The sequence below is a fragment of the Pomacea canaliculata genome, linkage group LG14, assembly GCF_003073045.1.
Source record: "Pomacea canaliculata isolate SZHN2017 linkage group LG14, ASM307304v1, whole genome shotgun sequence".
Lineage (NCBI taxonomy): Eukaryota > Metazoa > Mollusca > Gastropoda > Architaenioglossa > Ampullariidae > Pomacea > Pomacea canaliculata.
The window spans coordinates 10728115-10752863 of NC_037603.1; the positions used below are offsets into that span (position 1 = coordinate 10728115).

Sequence of the window (24749 nt, forward strand, 5' to 3'; positions counted from 1 at the left end):
ACTTTGGTGGAAATCCGTATTGCTGCATCAGTTTCCAGATGGTTTCTCTGTCTACGGAGTCAAAGGCCTTCTCAAAATCTACAAAGGTTATGTATAGGGGTGACTGCCATTCGATGGACTGTTCGATAATAATTCGCAGAGTAGCGATTTGGTCGGTACATGATTTTCCCTGCCGAAAGCCTGCCTGTTCTTGCCGAAGTCTCCTATCTAGGGCGGTTTTCAGTCGCTCCAAGATGATTTTGGTCAACACCTTGCTTGGAATGGACAACAGCGTAATCCCTCGCCAATTTCTGCACTGTGTCAGGTCACATTTTTTGGGTAACTTCACTAGGTAGCCAAGCTTCCAGTCTGCTGGAATTTGCTCCTGCTCCCAAATTTTCTTCAGCAGGGGATGTAGCATCTCTGCTGCGGCTGTTGGGTCCGCCTTGAGTGCTTCTGCAGGAATGCCATCTGGGCCTGCCGCCTTTCCAGAATTCAAGGACTTGATGGCTTCAAGCCCAACCTATATACGACCCGCAATTAAAGGTGCCTCATCCGGTCCGCTCATTGTAACAGTACACAACATAATTTCATTTTTAACGTCGATGATTCTGGCAAAACCGCCATGTTCTGGTCCTCAAGATTTTATATCATGTCCAGTGCGGACCTCGGGCGAGAAAAGGTTGGCACCACTATAGTCTTATTTTATGTTTTATTTGCATCGTGAAAAGTAATTGTGTTAGTCTGGGCAGGGATCGACGCCCCAAGCTAAAGGGATCTCGATCATGTTTTCTTTTTGAGAAAGAATACGTATGCCCACGCTTGGTGTGTGACAAATAACAAGAAAGGTCATATCGAGAAGAAATGAATGCTATATAATAATAAACTGCCACAGCCGTCGGCACAATTAGGTAAAACATATAGATCGAGGCATCGAACATGCTGCGTCTGGTTGAGCGCGTATCCGTTTACAAACATGAAAAGAAATTGCACAGTAAATAAAAAAGTGAATGCTGTAAATGATACGTAACAATATCTTTTGGCTTAAAACTTTCGATCTCTGCTGGAGACGTTTCACATGGAGGGAGCTCGATCTAAAATAGTGCAAACGATGTATATGTTTGGTTTGCAAACGGGATGGGTTCACCTGAGGCAGCGGTTCTCAACCTTTTACTTGTGACGCCCCCCTGACGAACAAAGGTACGTCCGCGCGCCCCCCATAGCCAGCAATGTAAACTAATTTCACTAATACCGGTATAAGAAACTTAAAAAATGACCACCTTCGCGCCCCCCTTGTAAGCACGTCGCGACCCCCCAGGGGGGCGCGCCCCACAGGTTGAGAACCGCTGACCTAAGGCTTTTTGTAAAACCTAATATATGTTGCTCCAGCTGTGATTTGTCTTGCATTGTTTCATTATACGAATAAAATCATTAATGTGATGTTATTACAAGAAATAAGACGCCACATAGAAAACCCGCTGCAGTGGAACCACAGCAGCAGAATTGCTGTTTTCGCGTCTGACTGATCATGTCTGCATTTGCGCTGTCTCACTGGAGCTATTCCAACTCCCTGTTCCAACCCCAACAATCTGCTTAACACGTCATGTTTCCAAAAATCCAAAAGCTTGATTCCCGCATTTTTGTCTTGTGAAAGCAGCTGAAAATTACAATGTCTCGCTGCCATCTCTCGTCCTCTTGTTTGGTTACTCTACTCCAAGTAAGGGCAAGTCACTCTCGTTCACATAAAAGCTCATAGATGGCGTCTGATACCCAAGCGAGGCTTTGATGTCGTCATGCTGGAAGACATATCGAAGTGTTTCTTCAGAAATCTGTTTTAAACTTAACGTTACTGCAAGCATGTGATTGTCTCAAGCATTAAATAAAAAAGTTTTTTAAGCGATGGAAGGAATCCACATTTCTCTTCCAGTAGCGGTATGTAGGGATATTTTACTGAGTCAACAGCAGAATTTGTATTACGAAGCCTCGATTTCGACTGGTGCGGGAAATGGCGGCAAGAAAACGAAGGGGTCTATCTCCGCGCGCCTAGTTACAGGTCCCAACGGAGACAAGTTAATTGACATTGTTGTTCAGTTTCCTGCTCGGAGTAAATCACTGAATATTGTTAAGGGAAAATTATATTGTCAAGTTAAAGAAGATAGAGTAGAACAAAATACTGCTTCGGTTTTGGATTCAGCAGTGCACCTACAATGCCAGTCAGAGGTTGCAGACGAGACACCATCATGTAACAACAATGCAACAAAAGCTCCAGAAAACATTTCGCCACCAAAAGAGAGGAAGAAAAAAGTATCTGAATCGGCTGCTCTCACGCATGTACACGAAGGAAGACCTTCAAGGCACAGAGAAAAGCCAACAAAATTTAAAGACTATGATACAGAACTTGATTTTATTCGGAGAGAGACACCTCGACAAACATTACTTAGTGACGTCGAGAAAGAAATTGAAGCGGAAGAAACAAATGCACCAAAATCTGAAGGAGAACTTTCAAAAACAGACTGTAAAATAACGTCTGATGAAGCGAATAAAAGAGATAAAAAAAGATTTTATGTTCGTTCTAGAACTTTTGGAAATCAAAAGAGAAGGACATACGACAAACTTATCAAACATTTGACTCAAGCAACGGAGCAGGAAGGTTCTGAGATTCAGTCTGTGCTGTTTAGCTTAAAATCATCAGTTTACAAAGATCAGAAAGTCAATAAAGGCCTCTTGATATCAGAACAAAGACCAAAAGATACTAGCAATGGTCATTGCGTTTTAAATAGTATAAAGTTAGATAGACCATTTCAGATAACTGGGCATGAGTCCAATCAAAATGGAGAACCCACAGAAGAGACTGTCTCAAAACAAACTGCACTTCCGTCATTAAACTCTGGGCTGATAACCAAGAAGTGGAGAAAAACATTTCCTCCACAGCTGAAGTCTTTCCCAAGAAAATTTCCAAGTAGTTTACGTTCATCAGCAACATCATGTCTATTACAGGAGCCATTGGGCACAGAACAAGCAGCCTCACAAAAGTCACAGCCAGTAGACCAAGCTTTAAACAAATACAGAATTATTAGTCCATCCATGGCCATCTTTGAAGATGCACATAAACTTCACAATAATGATAGTGATCCAGACTATGACCCGGAAAACTTTGGCGATGATTTGGATGTTGAAAAGAAGAAAGCTAAAAGGTGAGTTCAAGGTTCATGTAAAAGGGATAATGCTTCCCATGAAGGTAATGTTTTAATCCACATAATTTAAGAATATTTCAAACTAAAGAAGGAAAGGTGTTTAACTTTATTTGACTGGAGAGTTCTGTCCCTTCGCCGAGCAGGCTGGGTGGGGGGATCGCCTCTCCTTGATGTTTATGTTTTGTTGTCATGCTTGTTGAACCTTCATGTTTACATGTGCTTCTTCTGCATTTTCTTCCTCTTCTTGTTGGCAACAGGATGCTATATATAATGTTATTTTAAAGTGCGAACTGTTTTGATTTATTAGCTGGATTCCATTCTGCCTGCTTCACTGGCTTTGGCAGCGACCTTAAGCTGCACTGAATAAACTGAAGTGATGATCAGCCTTTCGCAGTTTCATATGATAATATTTCTCCATATTCTCAAGATTACTCAATATATCATCCCAGTATTCTCCTGATGTCACTTACCTAATTCCCTGGAGTCTTTGCCGTTAAATGTACAGTCATCGCCCTTTACTGCCAGAACGCAGCTAGTCTTCGCATTGTTCTTCCATTCTACATCTTTGTTACTATTTTCTGATCTTGTTCTACATCTTTGTTACTATTTTGTGATCTTATTCTACATCTTTGTTACTTTTTGTTAACTTGTTCTGCATCTTTGATACTATTTTGTGATCTTGTTCAGCGCAGTAAGGTCGCCTGTGGCTGAGATATCGCACTTTATAAATTCTCACTTATTATTATTAATAACCTTTCCTATAATGTTAGTCTTTTTTTACACCCTTCCTTTTTGCAATGTCATGTTACTCTGAGTTCTTGTTATTTGGTTCCTCTTAATTGTGCTTTCTGTATTTTATTCATTTAGTAGGTGGTTTATTCTGTTATAGCTCATATGTTATTTGTTTTCCTGTCCCACGCATGCTGTCCATGTTTCATCTTGTTCTTAAGCGCTAAGAGCATACTCCTTAGGAGCGTGAGTATGCGCTTTATGAATTTAAAATTTATTAGTATTATATTCTGTATGTTTCAGAAAAAAGTACCTGGTTCACTCCAGGAAGAGAAAAGTGTTGCAGGAAGCTGTTACATCTTCTGAGGCAGACAGTGATAGGCTCCTTGACAAATTTCAGGTGCTTCATGCATCAACTGTCAAACAGGGTGACCAGTTCTTTATTCCACAGAACACATCTGTTAGAGAGGGCAAGGTTTGTTTCGGATGTCTGTTTGATTCCCAAAAATTTCAGAGCTTATCAGGTGTCAGATTATTTGCATTTTCAGATATCCTGTACACATTTTCTTTATGTCATTGGACTTTGTCTTACTGGTTTATAAATATTTCCGTGCAATTTGAAACACTGTAGATATAGTGGAAGAGTTTGGCATTTCATGTAATATTTTGTGAATTTACATCTGTCTAATAAGGATGAAAAAACAGAAAATGTGACTAGTGATATACTGAATTTATGGAGCATTTAGGCTTTAAACAAACTGATTTATAACTAGGACTCAAATTTGATTTGGAGGGATAGGAGGGGCAGCAGTGGACGGTGCATTTGGCTTGTGCCATTGTAGAAATGCAGGAAGGCTATCAAAATGAGTGTGATGTTTGTGTTGTGTAAATCATGTGGTCTTTCCTGTCCAGTGGGGGTGCTTTATTGTTTATATGTATATTTCCTCTAGAATTTATTTTGGATAAAAGTGCAACAAGACCATTTATTCTTGCTGTTAGGTGAAGTGTTCCAAAGTATTCACGTTGTAGCTGAACATTAGTTTCTGGTATGATTGCATTTTAAAGCTTAGGTTTCAGAGTTCGGGTTAAGGTGCAAGGTTAGGATTGAAAAAGTTTTCATAAATTTGTTTAATAGAAAAATAGAGTAGAGTTATGTTACTTTGCCCGACAAGATAAGCTGTCCCGTATTTTGTTTTTGCATCATTGATGTGTTTTGACTTAAATATTAGTGATGGATCTTCATTTTTGTATTTGACCTTAGCTGCATTTTTCTGCTCTTTTCTCTTTTTTCTTTTTTTTTTTTTAAATTGGGGATGATATTTTATCTGTTCTTCCCCAACAGTGCGATCTATTTTCCTCTTCTCTCTTCACTGGTTTCAGTTGCTCATAATAGTAAATTAAGTGAATTAACTGATTGCCTTCTGTTGTTGGCTAGATACAATCGGTCAACATTCTCTTTATCTTACTTGGTTTCTGGAGATTACCCTTGACTGACATGTCATGGCTGAAGTCATAGAGATGCTTTTTGCTTGACATCATTGTCTGTGATTGCTGTGAATTACTGTGGTGTGTACTGCTCCATGAGCTGGCCTGTTGGCTGGGATATTGTGCTGTAGTAGGGGCCATTATTATTAAAGTATGAAAAAAATGGTTAGGAAAGACCATGTGGTAAAATTGTATGACAAAATTCCATTGGGTAATGATGTGGTTTTGTAAAGTTACATGACTAAATTGAATTGAATTAAGGAGTGGTGCAGCAGATTGGTTGAATAAAACATAGCCTGCCGGCCTCTCTAAATCAGATTTGATGTACTTTCAGCTTTTAATTTTGTATTTCTTTTTCTTAGCCTGGTAATATGAAGCCCAGAGAGCCTGAGATTCCCACTATACAAGCCTTGTTATTATTGTTAAGGTTTACAATATAAAATGATTTCCAGATTTATGTGTCAACAGTGGCGCTCAAATTTATGCTATAGTAAATCTCTGATGATGTTGTTATAATGGGATGATGCGAATCAACCTATAAAAGAACATTCAAGCTATGTGATAAATACATTGGATACCATTAATATTACCTACAGTTTTGCATCTGTGAAAGGTGTTACTGTATGTCATTTTTTTAATTATTATTATTTGTAAGGAATTCTGTGTATGTGAATTTGTTTTTCATGACAGTGTTCTCATGTGTTCTTATGCATGGTCTGTTTTGTTTTTGGTTTTTTTGTATGTGTGTCTTTACAGGATAATTTTGACAATTTTATTTTTTCACATAGATGAACACCATGCTGGTTGGGCCATTCTGTTTGGTTGGAAGTGGTGAGGAGTCCAGAATAGAAATAGTTCCTGAACACGAAAGAGCTGCTACACTAAATGTTTTGTATGGAGACTTGCATCTGCCAAATGCAACAGTTTGGGGTCTTGAAGGTAGGATCATCCTGGAAAATACTTTCACGAGCCAGTAATAATCTATACATAAGTTATCGAGGCCAAAAGCAATGAAATTTTGATTAGACAGCTCTGTCTTAGTGAGCTGACTGAATAATTAAGTCTTATGAGATGACAATGGATACAGTCTAACAGATCATGTTTTAAAACTTTTACTTAAAATACTTAAGCATAATATGCTTATTATGAGTGTATATAGAACTGTATTTCTACTAGCTACTAACTAATTAATTGTATAAATGCAATTGAGGATTGATGTTATTAAAATTTTTATTACATCTTAGAGAATCTGAATCTGTGTTGACTTGTTTTCCAAAATCCAGAGATTACATCTATCATGTTAAGAGATCACTTTCATATTCTGGTGTAATAATGGCTGTGGATGTGTGGGCAGTCCTGACTGACTGGGTATAGTCTATGCATGCATGGAGTTTAAGCTCAAATTAGTGTCTGATAGTGAACTGCAGAATAATTAAACACCTAAATCCCATGCAAATGCAATCTATGCCCAATTGGTCAGAAATGCTTAGACATCTGTGATCACTACACAGGCATCCGTCTTTTCATATTTCTATAACTGTCTGAGGTTCCAAAATGTCTGGACTAAGTATAATTTTAAAAGATTTCTTGCCAAATCCCAAATTAAGATAAGAATTACATGACAGCATATGTTTCTTTGAAATCACAGGAACCGGAACAAAAGTTATCATGCATACGCTGAGTACAGCCGCACTTTCAGCTACTCTTGACCATGATTATATAAACAGCAGACATAATGCATCTGATATTCCAAAAGTACCAAGAACATTTTTAAAACCTATTCGCATGGCTCAACATATCTCAGCCAGGTGAGAAGTTTACAAAAATATTGAGTTTATTTTTAAAATAATTATTTGCTGTTTAGTTGATAAGGCTAACTATAAATAAAATACAAAGCCAGAAAATACACAGAATATTTTAGGGATTTGTCTGATAAAAACCATGTTAATCTAGATGTGGTTAAAAGGACTTCAGTGTTGGAATCACCTTTTAAAGCTTGCTAGTCGATGATTACCATTTTGTGTAATCAGGGTGGAGAAGGTTGAAGAAGGTGAAGGAAAAAGTCTGGTCACTATCAGTGGTCATAACAACAAAGCAAAATCAGATGCTGGCATTTTCACATTCACTCCAAGAATAAATGCTGTGAGTTGATCTTTGCTTTTGCTCCCTGTATATAAAAAGGAAGCGATGATTGACACCTACCTGCTTGATCAAGTTATGGTGTTCTTGCCATAAGCCTGTCAAAATCATGTCTGATTAACAGCAGAAGCGCAATGTAGGCAAACTATCTTTTTACAGAATTAAGTAGTTGCTAAGGTGCATTGTATTATTTTTAGACTGGGGCTTAGCATAGAGAATAGAATGCTTTCATTTGGTCTAATTTGTCTTCAAGGAAGGCATTCCTATTGCTGACTCTCTGGAGGATGTCATGACAGACACCATCAGAAGAGTGGAGAGGGACAGGGAGAGCTACCAAAAAGGTAGTAAAACTATGCAGAAAGAATAAGATCATATCCATTGTATTTGCGGTTTCACACAGCTAATGGGGAACACACAATTAATAGTGAAGTGGAATTTCAAGATGCTGACATTTGTATTAAGATTTATGCTTTAAAATATATAAACAAAACTGATAAAAAAAAATTCAACAAATTTCTTACTAGCTTACAGTGTTTAACATATAGACAGAAGGCTAATAGGTACTCATCAGATTTGTTGGAAAAAAATCATTGGCAAGATGTATCATGTGACTCCAGTTTTGTTTTGTGCTTTGCATAAAGCTGCAGTATGCTTTTTGGCATAAGGCATCAGCATCAGCTTTAAGTGGTGGTTTGTTTTAATTTTTTTGTGTAATTTGTTTTCTTTTAATAAGATAGAAACTATTGAAGTTGGTTTCTACTCTCTTTATGCTTGGTTGTGTTATTCTCAAATTACCGCAATTAAACTGTTTTCAGCTCTAGAAGCCGAGCCCACAGAACCAGAGGTTGTGGGAGTAAATGACATGCCAGTAGCAGGTGAAGTTGTTTTGAAAGTATGGGGACAAGTTCCTAATAACAAGCGTGGCATTAGGAGAAACTGGATTCGAGGTCGACCAAGAAAACATCTTCCTCTTGCAGCCATTTTACAGCAAGGAGTGACCAAAACTGATGTTGATGGTACTGGTATAGATAAAAAGAACATCACTGTAACATTGCAAGATGCCGGCAGCAATGTTGTTGTCACCATGCAGGGAGAAGTCTCTTTGCCTAGCACTGAGAATCTTGGAAAGGGAAGTCTGTGTGTTTCCAGTGGCCTTAAACAAGAAGAGAATGTTGCTCAGGGCATCATAGGTGCAAACTTTAAACCAGGAGAAATAATTGTCATTGGAAATGATGAAGGAAAAAACACTTTGTTCACAGATTCAGAAGTTAAGCTAGACATCACAAGTAATGTAAATGTTTCACCAAAAAGTGATGAAAGATTGTTGTCATCACACGCTAAAATACTTAAGATGTGCAACTACTGCCTGAGACTTTTTCCTGGCCCAGTCTTGTTGTACAGACATGTCAAGAACGATCATAGCATGTACTTCAAGGATGCTGGGTATCAGCAGTACCTAGAAGACCTACGTCTAGACAAGCTTTTTGTGTGTCCATTTTGTCCAGGAAGGCACAGTCTTTCAAATGAATACAGGTTTCGAGCACATTTGACACAAGTGCACAAAGTGGAGATACAGGAACAAAGCAATGGATGGAAATCACCTGCACTGTCATCGCTGGAATGCGAAATCTGTCATGTAAATATTGGGATTTTTCAAAGGTTTTCAGCTCAGGTGATTTGATGTGGGCATGGGTAGAAAATTATTACTTTGGTAGCGTTGTTTTTTTTCTTAAAAAATACAAAAGCCATGAGGCAGTGGCAGTATAAAGTCTAAGATGAAAAGTGTAAGATGTATTCTCTGCAACAAAGAATTCCAGTGCACACATACAGGATTACAGAGAATACATCTTGTAAAAGCTCCTTCACACACAGTTTTAGCCACAGCCTTCCAGCTTTTGTACTGAAATATACTTTGGGATGGTCTACCAGACACTGTTGTGAAGATGGGTTGGTCGTGGTGATGTATATGAGGTTGTGTTGAGTCTTTTTGTGTGCCACCTTCTAAAATAGTGTTCACAAGTAAGTTTTTATAGGTACAATTATATTTTTAAATAAATTTTCTTTTATTAGAATTGTGATATAATAGTGAAGACATCAGAGACATCAGCTGTATTATGGACTAGTCTCTGTGCTGAAGGGGAAACAGAAAGTATATAGCCTGATGGTTAGTGGATGTAAAAGCATAAAGTCACTGGTTTTAGGCTTGCTTCAGACCCCTCACCAATACAGTTACAACCAATAAGCTTTGCAAGACATTTACCTTTAATTTTTGAGAATAACATGATTGTTGTAGGCCAGATTCTTCTAATGAATACTTTGCAGTGAAGCAAAATTCTCTGGTGCAGCCCTATGCTCCTTGTGGAGTAACAAGGAATAAACACAATATTTTCTGTTACACAATATAAGTTTAACTGGAAAGTGATTTATTTTGGAATTTTCTGGACAAAAAATCCTTACTGGTTTACAAAACTTTGCTTGTGCTTTTTCCTTGTCACAGGTCTATTTCCAGAGCTGGGGTGAACTTGAAGTTCATGCTACCTGTGTGCATGATTCTCATCTTTTATCGTGTCCTCACTGTCCAGATGCTTTTATTCTTGAAAATACACTCTGTCAACATTTGAAGATGCATAATAATAAAAAAGCTCACATTACTGCAGAGGAAGAGGTGAGAATAACCCTAGATGGAAGGTTTTTAATCGGTATGCAGTAGCACTTGGGGTTTTTGATAATATTTATTTATGCTTTTGCTAGTCTTGTATAAATATTGTTCTTATGCAAAAGCATGGTGACAAAAGCTCTACAGAAGAAATATTCTAAAGGCAGCCATACTTGTTTGTGCAAATAGTTTATAAAACCAATTATAAAATAGGAATTTGTTTTATACAGCAGGGGAAGAGGAGAGGTGCGAAGAACTGCAGGTTTTCTGGCACATCAAGGGGGGCAATAAATCGACCTAAACGTCTGAAGCGTGGTATGGCTAATGGTAGTATCGACAGGACACAGCAGTCGTGTTTGCAGTGTGGAAAGCTGTTCAAGACTGCCGGATCCCTTGCCAGGCATGTTGAAACAAGACATAGCAGCATAGAAGATGGTAAGTGTTTGGGAATGAAAGTGTGTGCATGCAGGATCAGAAATACTTTTTTTATGTTTTGTAAACAAAATTATTTTTAACTTTGCAAACTATTTCTTTCTTATTTGGTCTTTTTGGTAAGTCACAGAACCTTGATGTTGGTAACATTAACAGTTTTATAATAAATTTCATAGATTAGAACCAAATGTGTGGTTCTGATTTTTTTTAAAGAGTTTTTACTCTTGTGATCATTTTATGGCAGTTATAGGTCCCCCGGGTAAAATTAAAAAAAAAAAAAAGCAGTATGCGATGCTTTGGCTTAGCCACCAGAATCTGTAGCTGAGGACCAGAGATATGAAGCTTTTTGTGACTTTATACCCATTGTCTGTTGTTATAGTTTATGTTCTTGGGAACAAAAGCTTCGACCCTTAGGTCTTTTGCCACCCTTTGTTGACTATATCTAGCCTTTATCACAGCCCCTTGTTTTAAAAAAGAATGTATTTTGGGGCATTATTCAGATTTCTTTCTAGTTACTGTGACAATAAGAAAAATTGTCATAAGCAAGCTCTCATTGAAAAGTTTTTTGGGTTTTTTAAAAATTTCAGGAGAAACCCAGATGTCAGCAAAGAAGCAATTCCAGTGTGCGTGTTGCCTAGAACAGTTCACATCTTTGTGGGAGGTACAAGAGCACCAACAGCATGTCCATACAAGTGCTACCCTTGTTCATTGTTTATTCTGTGGAGCAGGATGCACTTCAGTTTCTTCAATGTATAAACATATCAGTGAGTGCCATTTGCTAACAGAGATGCTGACTTGCCCAGTATGTCAAGATCAGTTGCTGTCTCAGAAGGCTTTAACACAGCATATCTATTCTATTCACCGACTTGAGTTTGGGGGAAGTTTAGAGTTTGCCGTCAAACAAAGTCTTGATGAAGTGTCAGATGGAGAAAGAACTGATGATTGCATGCAAAATTTTCAGTGCCCATACTGTACAGATATTTTCACTCAAACATCACTTGTTGCTCACATTGTGGAGGACCATCGTGAACAGTTTCCACATACTTGTCCTCATTGTGAACAGACTTTTCTGACTAAAGAAGTGCTCCAGCACCACAAGGAATTTGCTCATGATTACAACTCACCTTTTCAATCATTGCTGTCTCCTCAGTCTCCTAAGAAACAGACTATGGCTGTCACACTTATTAAAAACCAGGTGACAGGTCAGCAAGATGTTACGGATATTTTAAAAAGTTGTCACTCAGCCTCAAACACCAAGCCAGGCATTCCAGAAAACTTTGTGTATTCTGTTGGTAAGCAAGATATTCAGGCTTTGTTGACAGGTGAGACTGGATGCAACATGCAGCAGATAACAATATATCCTGAAACTGCCTATCAACTAAGCAGTCATTTCAGCAACTCTAATACAGAGCAAAACTGTGATGTGGAATATCTAGAAATTGTGACAGATGACAGCATCGCCATTGCCACAGATGTCATCACAGGAGAGGGGGAATCGGCAGTTGAAGATATTGTTTATGGAATGCAGCTGAGCACAGATATAACAGATGAATCTGTATGAACATCGTTGTCTTCATACTGGAAGCGGCAGGATCATGGTAAATAGGGGTGATGACCATGCTACCACAGGATGTATGGAGGAAACATTTTCTGTGCATACTGAAGGAAACTTTGCCATGATTTGTTAATAAGAGGCAGTAATGAAGAAAAGAGCAGATGTCTTTAGAAGGACGGTGAGAAATGCAGTTTTCACCTACTTCTTCAGAAAGTAAAAACAAGCTTATGTCTACTGCCATGCAGGTATATTTTATTGCATTACTACATTGATCAGTTCATTGAAACGTGTAAAAATTTCTATTCCAGATGACTGTAATTATATTTTGCAGTAATATAGTTGGATTATTAGTGTACATAAAGCTAAAGGAAAATGGAAGCAGACAGCTTATGTAATGTCGACTTTGCAGTTATCCCATGTATTGGTAACGTTGCATGTATCTATTGAGAGTGAAAAAGATTACTTGGTTTATTTCTTGTTTATTCACAACAAGTAGAGGCTCAGGTAATTTGATTGGTAGATGACATTGTCAATACTTGGTTGCATGAGAATTTATCACTATCATTTCATAATTTGCATCGGTAAGTTGTATTTTACTTATTTGTGTATATTTTCATGTGAATTTAAATGTCTAGGATCGGCTGCCACAGAATGTCACAGTGTGGCTGATCACTAGTTCAGAAACTTCAGGCAGATCAGTCTGTTTTAACAATCATTTCAAACACTCTTTCAGCATGTGCTTTCTACACTTGTTACACCCATTTTGAAGAATGATTTTTTTTTAAAAGATTTTAATGTTTTTCCACACTCACACTGAGGTTGTGAACTGGCTTTGGGTGTTTGTTCTTTGAAAGCAGCTGGCAGCTCTCCACTTACTCTGTCCTTTTTCTTGTTATAAGTGAATGTTGCAAAGGTTTGCCACCAGTCTCTAAGTAGCACACACAGGGTCAGAAAAGAGCGCAGAAGAATGAGATAATGAAGTTGAAAAAAATGCAGCGACAACAAAATAAGGACAAGGTCGACAAGAGGATCATATGAAAATAAGGGAATATGAAAAATAAGATGAAGATAAAGAGCTTGTGGAGAAAACAAAAAAAAAAAAAAGTCTGTCACTAGTTGGTTTCCTAATGAAACAACCCCCCCACCTCCAAGACCCACCTATAGCTATGATCTGATGCAGCTCTATTGAGTTCTCCTTTCCAAAATTCAGCCAACAAAAACGATGTGGATGCCAGCATTCACATCCCTAAATCAACAAACATGGTACTTTAATACAGCCCCACTCTTAGACTAGCAGATAAAGCTTTAACTCTAGCACAGAGCAAAGAAAGACTCAAACACACATATATGCACAGCCTCTACGTGTAAGAAAAAATGGCAAAATCGCCAAGAAATTGGGCACTCGTCCACACAACTTGTGAAGTATCCGGTGGTCACCTGCTCACAACAAACAGTACCAGAAGCCCATTCACGTCTCAACACAGACCCTGGTGGTCATCAGCCGGCTACTGAACCCACTTCCCTGCACCAGCCCCACAGATTTCCACTAGCTCCTGGTGGTCACTACTGGCTACTGTGTCCACAAACAGTACTAGCCTTCCAGTACACTCCTAACTTGTGTGGTCACTCCTGGCTGCTGTGCAAACACGCGGCACCTTGCCCAGGCAGTCTCTTACTGCTTTCAAAACAACCCACTCCTCTCAGTGTCTTAGGAAGAATACCTCGAGGGATGCTATGCTCTGGGGTTCACTTCATTGTGACAGTAACTCTACGGTTGTCACGCCACCGCGTAGTGGCTTGCTAACACTCTCTCGAGCACACCAGCGGGTCAGACAATTGTGCGTTCTTTCTTTCCAATAAAAGCATGATTCACCTGTACGAGTCTGCCCGTGTTTACTGATCAAAACCCCAAAAAATAAATCCTAACTATGAAAAAAAACGGTCACTAACACAATAGTTTTTTCCTTTCGATTAGCAAATCTATGAAGTGCACTGAACTCCTCACACATTATAAACTCACTGTCTTGGCAATGGCTCTTCTAATGCAATCCACAAAAATAAAAAATTCACAAAAATCCACTGTAGCTTTTACTCACTTTTAAAACTCATTGTCCCAGCAGTGGCTTTTTCCTTCATACTAACACATTCAATCTCTTATTAGTGAGGCACATTGTCTTGGCAAAGGCTCCCTAATCTCAGTGATGCATCTTCCTCTTCCCGTCTCTTCTTCATCTTACCTCTCTCCTCACTTCGTTCTCCTTTTCTTGTTTTCTTTTTTTCTCTTTAACGCCCTCCTCCCTTTCGTCACCTCCCTTTTACGTCAACTTACGTCATTTATGAAGCTCCTTGAGCTGTCTACAGGCCAGGATAAGGCGCTGGCGCTTGCGGAGTTTAGAGTCACACAGACCACTCGACCATTTAGGAAACGTCTATCATTCACACCCTTTCATCCACACGCATGCTCAGTCCTAGCACTCTGACTAGGTCCCTGACAACGGTGATGTTACACACTGCACACAATCGTTCACACATTCTTTCTACACAACACAATTTCCTTGAGGCTGTCTAAGACACCAATATAATTGCTAAATGTATAAAATCATAAGAAACCTAAGATAAAATTAACCAAACAAATATTAGTACATATACACGTATTCTGCACAAAGCCCCAGGGGTCACTGCTGCCTTAGAGAAAGCCCAAGGCAAAGGTATAGCGGCAAGAGATCCCCCTAGCTAGAGTATGAATACGAGTAATATAGATACACAAAGACAAAAGAGATAAATACTGTTCCAATACTTGGTAGTCCGCAGCATGGAATGAAACAGTATCCACCAGACAGATCCCACAGTAGCCCGGGGATGTGTAACACTGAAGAACTTCACAGTCGCTTTGGTCTTACAAAGTAACAGCAAAAAAAAAAAATCCACACATTTGACGAAAAACCTCAGTAATAAGAATATTAAAAATCCACACCTCAACGAGGATATTAAAATCCACACGGCAGTAAGGATATTAAAATCCACATAGCAATATCTTAATATCTCCGAAATTCCGTCACCTCAAGCTCAATACCAACATGCAGTCCTTTTGCCTTCACATTTCCACATTCTAATTACTGCCTTTTGACCTCACTGGCCACCCTGCTATGTTTTTTTTCTTCCCTCAATATGAACATTTTGTCTGATCATTGGGAGAATTTGACGATCGTTCGTCGTGGGTTGGATGTGCGTACAGCGGTCTCTGTACGCCTTCGCTATACAGTCCTTTCGCCTTCACATTTCCACATTCTGATTACTGCCTGTCGCAAACCTCAGTAATAAGAATATTAAAAATCCACACCTCAACGAGGATATTAAAATCCACGTCAGTAAGGATATTAAAATCCACATAGCAATATCTTAATATCTCCGATATTCCGTCGCCTCAAGCTCAATACCAACATGCAGTCCTTTTGCCTTCACATTTCCACATTCTAATTACTGCCTTTTGACCTCACTGGCCACCCAGCTATGTTTTTTTTCTTCCCTCAATATGAACATTTTTTCTGATCATTGGGAGAATTTGACGATCGTTCGTCGTGGGTTGGATGTGCGTACAGCGGTCTCTGTATGCCACTGCGCTATACAGTCCTTTTGCCTTCACATTTCCACATTCTAATTACTGCCTTTTGACCTCACTGGCCACCCTGCTATGTTTTTTTCCTTCCCTCAATATGAACATTTTGTCTGATCATTGAGAGAATTTGACGATCGTTCGTCGTGGGTTAGATGTTTCTGCAGCTGTCTCTGTACGCCTTCGCTATACAGTCCTTTCGCCTTCACATTTCCACATTCTGATTACTGCCTGTCGCAAACCTGGGGCAGGGTCCGTAGATTTGGTAGGGGGTACGATTTCTATCACCGGTCCAACACACCGTCTATACCCCCACCAAATCCACGTCGACACTTACCGCGTGCTACCAGACTAAATTGCTTATTAATTACCCACTTTAATCAGCTCGAGCCCCCAAGCACACATAACCCCAATGCAAACACGAGGCAATTTAGTGTATTAAAAGAACGTTAATTATTATTTCCAGAAGTTCATATAAACCAGAAAATGTTACAGTTACAAAGTATGAACAATTGGTCGTTGTCTAGACCGTCCCGTTTACCTAATTATTTCCCCTACTTCTAATGTGTCCAGATAACCAGAGAGCTAGGTCTAACCTTATCTGTCATACATCTGCACACACACTCTCCCCGTACAATCCTCATGCATACACCACTTAGCTGTGTTAAATGTCTTGGTTGCTTGACATCTTAGTCCTTGCCGGACATACACACACAGTTGTCACTGGGTATGCGTTGACTATTATCGTTGGGAGAGCTTTCTTGCCGTGTTGCAGAAGAAATAATGTCTGAAGACTTCGGTCGACTGCTGTTAGGTACACGACGAGAAAGTTGCAAAGAAGTTTGGGATGATTCCGCACCTGAATCGTCCCCGTTCACCCTGTGCACCTTGAACGGATGCCAGTAGACCTGGTACTCCTCACTTGAACTCCAGTGTCGACGTGGTATCCACAGCAATGCAACTTGTCCGTTGGGTTGGTTGGAAGGACGTAGGTTGCTTACCTGTACGTCTGCAGGTACGGAGCTGAAGATCGGGACGATTCCTTACATGAATCGTCCCCGTGCACCCTGTGCACATTGAAACAGACACTTGTAGGCCTGATGTTCCTCTCCTGAATGTCAGCACCGGTATGGTGTCCACAGCAACTTGTCCGTTGTGTTGTTTGGAACGACAAAGTTGCTCTCTTAATAAGCGCAAATGCTTCTGCGCGGCTTAGTCGCTCTCTCGGTTGGATTCCTACTCCCTCAAGACGGTCCGCCGTCCGAGGTCAATGGAAGAATGCAGGGAAGCGAAGACGAATGCATGAATTATTCTCGTGTCCTCTCCCTCCGAAAGTCCCTAGCAAAAAGCACTTCTTTCCATCCAGAAGCGCTGAGTTTGCATCTAGAAGTTTCTTGTGGAAAACGCTGAGCTGGCATCTAGATCTTTCTGTCCAGTCCATTCCGTTGGCCAGTCATGCCACCTGACACACCACAACCAATCACGCCTCACAGCCACCACGAGCCTAAGCTCCCACCCACACCCGTGTAAATGACGCAATTTCTAGAGAGAGGAATTACGTCATATCTAGAGTAAAATAGATGTGCAAACCCACACTACAGCCCTATCCCCACTCTTTCACGACACTGCCTAGTGATCTCACTGGCCACCCTGCTATGTATTTTCCTTCCCTCAATATGAACATTTTGTGTGATCATTGAGAGAATTTGACGATCGTTCGTCGTGGAATGGATGTGCGTACAGCGGTCTCTGTACGCCACTGCGCTATACAATGTGCACAGATAATGTCTGTTAGCAACCTTGATTTCTGCAGAACACAGCTCTATAAAATATCCAGGGTATGATGTGCACATGCTGAGAATGACTAGTCTGTGGACTCAGGAATCCCAAAGAATTTTAGATTGTCTCATTGAGATGTCATTTCCAGTTGATCCAACTTGTTATTCAACTGTTTCTCTGATTTATCCAATTTGTCCTTTAAGACAGACACAGATGTCTTGATATCCATATGTAACCAAGTGGTGGGGTTTTTGCTAACGACGTATAACCGTCCATCATTCAATATAAAAGCAGGTCTTGTCAACAAGTGCAACCCCTTTAATGTGCGACTAGAACAATCGCCACGGCTGCGCCACAAGTCGATCTCCTTCCCCGATCCGCTGTCGTCTGCGCTCTTCCTTTTTCCTAACGTCCTCCGTTTGTCGTCACCTTTTTGTCGTCACCCTTATTTTGATGTCATAATTTATGACGTCATACCTCCAGCCCATCACACATACGCACTTCGTGTATATCTCCTTCAAGTTGTAAAGTTCGTATCCGTAATTTGTCTACATCTTTGCCTACTCTAGAGTAACTTTGATTTCCTCCACTTGTCTGGAGATTTATATTAAAATTCTCTTATAAATGCTGTTGCTGGTTTGTAAACATCTCTCTCAGAGTTTGATGTAAGTCAGTTTCATTTTGCGCAAAAGTTTCCATACTCACATTTGGACCTAGATTTGTTTCAATATCCCCAGAGCACAACAGCATGGGAGATCAAGCAGTCAATAATAACCCCCATTTGCACACATCATGAACACGTAGTCCTCGCCTTGCTGTGTGTGGTCACCAAAGCCTGTGCCTACTCAAATATAAAAGTCCAAAATGCCCATACTAAACGGCCGCAGATGAGCCTAAAATTTAGGCATTCAGCCGGCATACTCTTACACTGTCACAAATGAATTAAATAAAATTGGGTAGACTGTAGTTAAACAGATAACATTAGCCTAATATGGGCACTGAGAAAAAAAATGCGTGCATACCTTCACTCTATAGGAGTGGACTGTGATCAAGGGTTGTGAGTCATGACTCCCCTTTTTGCTAGTAAGTGGTGTGCATTCCAACCTTGGAGACGTGGATGGTGATTCCAGTCTTCACCTAAACACTAAACTAAACTTGCCAACAAGCTCACTTCATGTCACTGAGTTTTGAGTGGACCTGTGAAAACCATTTTGACTAGCGCATCAGACGTCAAGACACTGGGGCATAATCGATAACTTTATGCAAAATACAGTCAAGTTAATTAACATATGGTGGCTGGAGCAGCGCCCTCTGCAGTTGTGCTTTAAATGCAAGTATATCAACATTTCGTAATGAGCAAGTAGGTCTATAAAGTGGCACCGATAATGGGCATTTACTATCAGGTTTGATCAGTATGCAATAGTAGTCTGTCGCAAACCTGGGGCAGGGTCCGTAGATTTGGTAGGGGGTACGATTTCTATTACCGGTCCAACACACCGTCCATACCCCCACCAAATCCACGTCGACACTTACCGCGTGCTACCACACTAAATTGCTTATTAATTACCCACTTTAATCAGCTCGAGCCCCCAAGCACGCATACCCCAATGAAAACACGAGACAATTTAGTGTATTAAAAGAACGTTAATTTTTATTTCCAGAAGTTCATACAAACCAGAAAATGTTAAGTATGAACCCTTGATCGTTGTCTAGACCGTCCCGTTTACCTAATTATCTCCCCTACTTCTAATATGTCCAGATAACTGAGAGCCAGATGTAACCTTATCTGTCATACACACAATACTGCTCACACACTCTCCCCATACACTCCTCATTCGCACGCCACTTAGCTGTTCGAGACTTTGTGGTGTGGAGTTTAGTCCTTGCAGAACACATGCACAACTGTCACTTGCATTGCCCAATGGCGGATGTAGTATGGGTAATCTCTCGTCGCGCCGCTGAAGAAATATTGTCTTAAGACTTCGGTCTTCTGTTGACCGGCACGCGACGAGAGGAGTACGAGGAAGGCGCACCTCGAATGGTCGCCAGCAGGCCGACGATCTTGGTATGAACGCAGCACCGATACCGGTGGCCAGAACACTTGTCCGTTACTTGGTCGTCAGGTCGGACGAAGTAGTTCTTCCCAACACACAGGTACGACCGTGCGGCTATATCACCTTCTAGGTTGATGTCCTTTTCTCTCAGTAGTTCTTTCGTCTGAAGTTTGGCGAAGGACAATTGCAAACGAAGACTTGAGATATCAAGATCACTGTCTTCTCCCTAGAAGTTTAACGTAAAGCCCAGCTTGTCGTCCAGATCTTTCTTTTTCAGTCCAAACGCTCAGCCTGCATCTCTAGATCTTTCAGTCCAGTAACCGTCTTGTTGGCCAGTCATACCACCTGACACACCACAACCAATCACGCCTCACAGCCACCACGAGCTTAAGCTCCCACCCGCACCCGCGTAAATGACGTAACCCGAGTAAATGATGTAATTTCTAGGGAGAGAAATTACGTCATATCTAGAGTAAAATAGATGTGCAAACCCACACTACAGCCCTATCCCACTCTTTCATGACACTAAAATACAGTCAAGTTAATTAACATATGGTGGCTGGAGCAGCGCCCTCTGCAGTTGTGCTTTAAATGCAAGTATCAACATTCCGTAATGAGCAAGTAGGTCTATAAAGTGGCACCGATAATGGGCATTTACTATCAGGTTTGATCAGTATGCAATAGTAGTCAGATGAGAGATCTTGAGAAACATCAAATGACTGCACTAACTGGTCATCAGGTTGATGTATGACCCAATCTGAGATGTGATCTTTTTTATGAGTGGTCTGCGACATGGACTGGACGAGATGGAAAGTGTGCAGCATATTTGAGATTTTGACAGTGTCAGGATGAGACTTGTCGTCAAAGTGCACATTAACATCTCCAAGAAGTACTGTAGGTCTGTTGAGTGTATTGCAGTAATTCAACAGATCATGAAATTATAATTATAATATTAGAAAAAAAAATAACCAAAATGATTAACTGTACATGAAAATGTAAACAGTAAATCTTCTCCCTTTTCTATAGTAAAAGTCTGTGAATAAAGTTCACTTATAGCTAGTCTGCTTTTAAAGCCTCCACTGTGAGGTCCAAAACTCCACCAAAGAAACCCTATTAATACTGTCGTGAACTCTGGGGCAGAGCATGTGGAGATGGTGGAGGTTATGATTTCCGTCTGACGGCCTATCACACTCTCGATACCTCCCACCAAATCACGTCGACATTTACCGCATGCACCTATACTTAATTGCGTATTCACACTTCCAATTAGCTCGAGCCCCCTGCATGCATCACCCCAATAAACAACTCAAAGCAATTTAGTATAAAATAAAAAGAAGTTTAATCATCGAGAGGATTATATAAATTACAGAAAAATGATACACTCCAACAATATGAAAATATGGTCGTTATCTAGGTGTCCCGTTAATCTAATTGTTCTCCTACTAGTCCAGATATCTAATGAGTCACTATTCAACTAACCTTAATCTAATTACACACACAACACTACTTCACAAAACACACGCTCGCCACTTATCTCGTTACACCAAAAGTCATGTGCTTGTGGAGGCCTCCTCTGTTTGACATCCCAGAATCTGTTAAGGTCACTCTGTCGATTGCAGCGGCTTCTCTGTCTCTGTCGCAGAGACTCTGGTACTGGCTTGTTTGGTACAGCCTCACTCGTGGCGCTCTGGTCCTGCCAAGTCTACCCGGCTTCTTTCGCCCCTCTAGGTCGAAGCGTTAACTCAACTGCAGCACTTCTCAGGGCCGACGCTCATTCACCAGATTCAGCTTCTACTAGTTACACCAAACAGCTGCTGGTAATAGAGCCCTATGCACTCTGTTAAAGAGTGGGGCGCACTATACACTCTGTTAAAGAGTGGGTCAACGCATCTCTGAAGTCAATTGTTGAAGTCAACACACTTCTCAGGCAGGATTGCAGGGAAGAACTTGGTGTCGAGCTCAGACAACTTTACTTGATAAGAGCCACATGCGAAAGACCACGATACTTCTGTCAGCAAGGATATACTCTCAACCGTGTGGTCTCTCCTTCACATGATTGGTCAGTCATTCCTCAGATTCATTCAACCAGTTCACTATCGAGATATATCCAATCACCACTGAGCTAATACCTTAGAGATGGCTCTCTCGTGATTCGTCAATCATCCCACAGACACACATGGACTATTAGATTATCTAAGTACATGTATAACCAATCACTCTTTAGCTACTACATTATAGTAGTCTTAATTTGTCTTAATCCTGTCCACTTTACACCCCCTCCTAACTAGAACGCAGTACATAACCTTGGTGCCAACCAGTCTGGTCAATTCATTCCCTGTACTGTGTGTCAATAATGTTTCAACATTGTCCTACCTTATGGCGTAAACAAGGTATGTCTGTTTACTCAGTCAAGATGGCAGTGGCGACCTAATGTCTTGCCTTGTCTCGTGAGGGTACTTCAGGGTCTGTCGTGGCGTAAGCGGTCTATTGGCCCGCGGACATATACGCTTCAAGCGCTGATTGCTATCACGTATGCGATCCCCGGCTTTTTTTTATTCTAGGTCACTACCACCAGCGGCTAACAATTCCTACCTTTTGTCAGTCAGTTCGCTCGCGTGAGCGCTCGTCTCAGGGCTAGAACAGACGTGTAAACCCACACTACAGCCATATGCCTACTCTTTCGTGACAAATACACACAGTCTTTTCACAGTTGCCATCCTTGATATTTGGTTAGCTCCAGTGCATCAGCCAATGACAAACACAGGAAGATTAAAAACAATGCTAAAAAAGAAATTTACACTTGAAATCTAACAGTCATTTAAATCTGAACGTTACTATTATCTAATCAATAATACGATCCAGAAACATAAAAAGATTCAAAAATCCAAACCAAGGCAGGCCTACCTGAACAGGTTTTGCATGAATAATGTGCACTATTTATCAATCTGGTCAGGACTTAAAACGTCGCTGTAGAAAATGGTTGGGCTTTTCCTTTGTCCCAGTCAACAAAAATCAGTCCCTTTCACTCAATCTTAATCTTCCCCATTTATAGGAGTTGAGTCCCTCAGTGACAGGGTCACATCAAAGAAGAAGCTGCTGTCATGAGATGCTCACACCCACACTTGATCCCATGCAAAACACTTGCCATCTGCCTATGTTTTCCATTTTTATTCAAACAAAACAACAACAAAATTTGTGACAACCGCCTACCAATTCACCCTAAGGCTTGGTTAAACTTCTGTGGAGCAGACCTGGTCAGGTAGTCAGCTCCCACTTTATCTTTACCAGGAATAACCTGTACAATGTATGAAAAAGGTTGCAATAGAAGAGCTCATCTCATAAGCCTACAATTTTTGGTCTTTGCCTTTTGGAGATACTTCAGTGACTGATGATCAGTTTGTAGGATTAATTCTCATAATTGTTTTGTTTTACCCCTTTTCCATACAGCAGACGTGCCACATCAGAGCACCCTGTGACAGCTAGTGAGTACCTCAGATTTACTATGGCTATTGTTAGCAGTGTGTGGGCAGCAAATCACTTAAAGCTACAAAACCTACATCCACAACTAGCATATCAGATCCAGTAGTATGCATATCTTTGATGGTTTTTGAAGTGCAAGATTTGGTTAGTGTGGAGCAGTATTCGTGTAATCTTTCTGCCGCAAGCCCAAGTAAGGCAGATAGGCTACAGAGAGGAAATTGCAAAGAGGTACAATGACCAGCTTTGTGTCCAGGGCATGCACTTAATCATCAAAATCTGGGGCGGTAAGCCATTCCCAGTGCAATAAAACTTTATCAGCTGCAGGAAGGTGGAGGCTGGTGTACTAATCAATGGACAAGACACAAAACAAATATCCACAGCTTGCTGAAAATCCTGTCGCGCTGTCACCACCCTCTACAATAAGGATCGTATGAACCTGTCTCCGGAGATTGTCCTAACTGCTTTGACAACACCACAGTTACTTTTGAACTAGTTCATGGGGCTAATGAATGAATGAGACATGAATAGTTTTGTGCATGCAATTATGAATTTTAATTTTAATCGAGCTGCAACAGAATTGCCCTCTGGGACAAACAAAGTCTTATCGTATCGTAATTCTATTTTTTTATTCTTAAATTCTTTCTTTGTATGACTTGGCTTCCCACAAATGAAGCGTCATTTTTTTAGGTACTATTTTCTCTGTTGGCTTGTTTATATCTTCAGATATATATGTCAGTGTGAGATGGCACGCCTGGTGGATGTTTTCCAGACTTGCATTCATCAGCATAGCATTCAGCTACAACAGCTGTTTCTTTTATTGTCTTTGGAGACAGATTGCCATTTCCCATCCGACCTGAAACATTTGTTCAGGCAACACTAAATCAAGCAAGTCTTCTTCATATGTTGACTCTTTTTCAGATAAGCTCAGCCATCATTTTAAGTGGTGGATCATTGAGGAAAAGTTTCTCTGTCAAATGCCCTATCCCATTTCAAAGATGTAAATTCATGAAAGATATGAACTTAGTTTTGAAATGCACAGATGCTTACATTATTTGAACAGTCTGTCTACTTCATAAGAACACTGAAGTCTTGGACTGTTTGCACTACCATTTCGAAGATTGCAAATATAAATATCTGTTTATAATGTGCATATATGTACGGAAGTCATCAACATGCCAGACTAAAAAGAAGCTCTCTACACGAAGAAAGCCTATTCCTTATGTGTCCTGCAACTGATAAACTGAAAGAATTTTCATCTCGTGCTTGCTTCGTTCCTTGTGGTTAAACTGAGCCAAAGCTCTCTTCTCGGCCGCAGTGTAAATTTGGCCCTCCTTTCAAAGACAATTGCATCCAACACCCTTTTCTTTCTGAAGTCAGCTTGCTAGCCTTTTCCTTACAACTGTTTTGTTTTTCAATTTTTTTATAGCAAAACCTCTAATAGCCCAGAAACAGCTTGTAAAAAAGTCAGCATCTCTGTTTACTGGTTTTTTTTTCATTTTTTTGTGATTCAACAGGTATGTGACATCTTTGATTGGATTACACTTGTTTTCTTGACATCATAGTTAGGTCTCTTTGTTTTTTCAAATTGTGAATGACTGAAGCTTTAAAAAAGTAAAGTGTTTTGGTATTTAATTTATATATGACGTGTTGACTG

At 40.2% G+C, this 24749-nt stretch overlaps 1 protein-coding gene across 1 annotated transcript; it reads left to right on the forward strand.

Moving 5' to 3' along the window:
* The first annotated feature begins 1720 nt into the window (after positions 1-1720).
* Positions 1721-24733, forward strand: LOC112555032. Its single transcript, XM_025223162.1, has 10 exons — positions 1721-3173; positions 4206-4377; positions 6176-6326; positions 7036-7195; positions 7418-7529; positions 7780-7867; positions 8342-9162; positions 10024-10191; positions 10413-10617; positions 11202-24733. Exons 1-10 carry the CDS (start codon positions 1879-1881, stop codon positions 12173-12175), a joined length of 4146 nt encoding a protein of 1381 aa, XP_025078947.1. The 5' UTR covers positions 1721-1878; the 3' UTR covers positions 12176-24733.
* Positions 24734-24749: the final 16 nt, after the last annotated feature.

Bases quoted from the DNA above. Each gene is read 5' to 3' on its own strand.
- LOC112555032 (XM_025223162.1), top strand. From the start codon at position 1,879: ATGGAAGGAATCCACATTTCTCTTCCAGTAGCGGTATGTAGGGATATT. The intron at 3,174-4,205 runs GTGAGTTCAAGG...TGTATGTTTCAG, and splicing joins GAAAAGAAGAAAGCTAAAAG to AAAAAAGTACCTGGTTCACT. The intron at 6,327-7,035 runs GTAGGATCATCC...TTGAAATCACAG, and splicing joins AACAGTTTGGGGTCTTGAAG to GAACCGGAACAAAAGTTATC.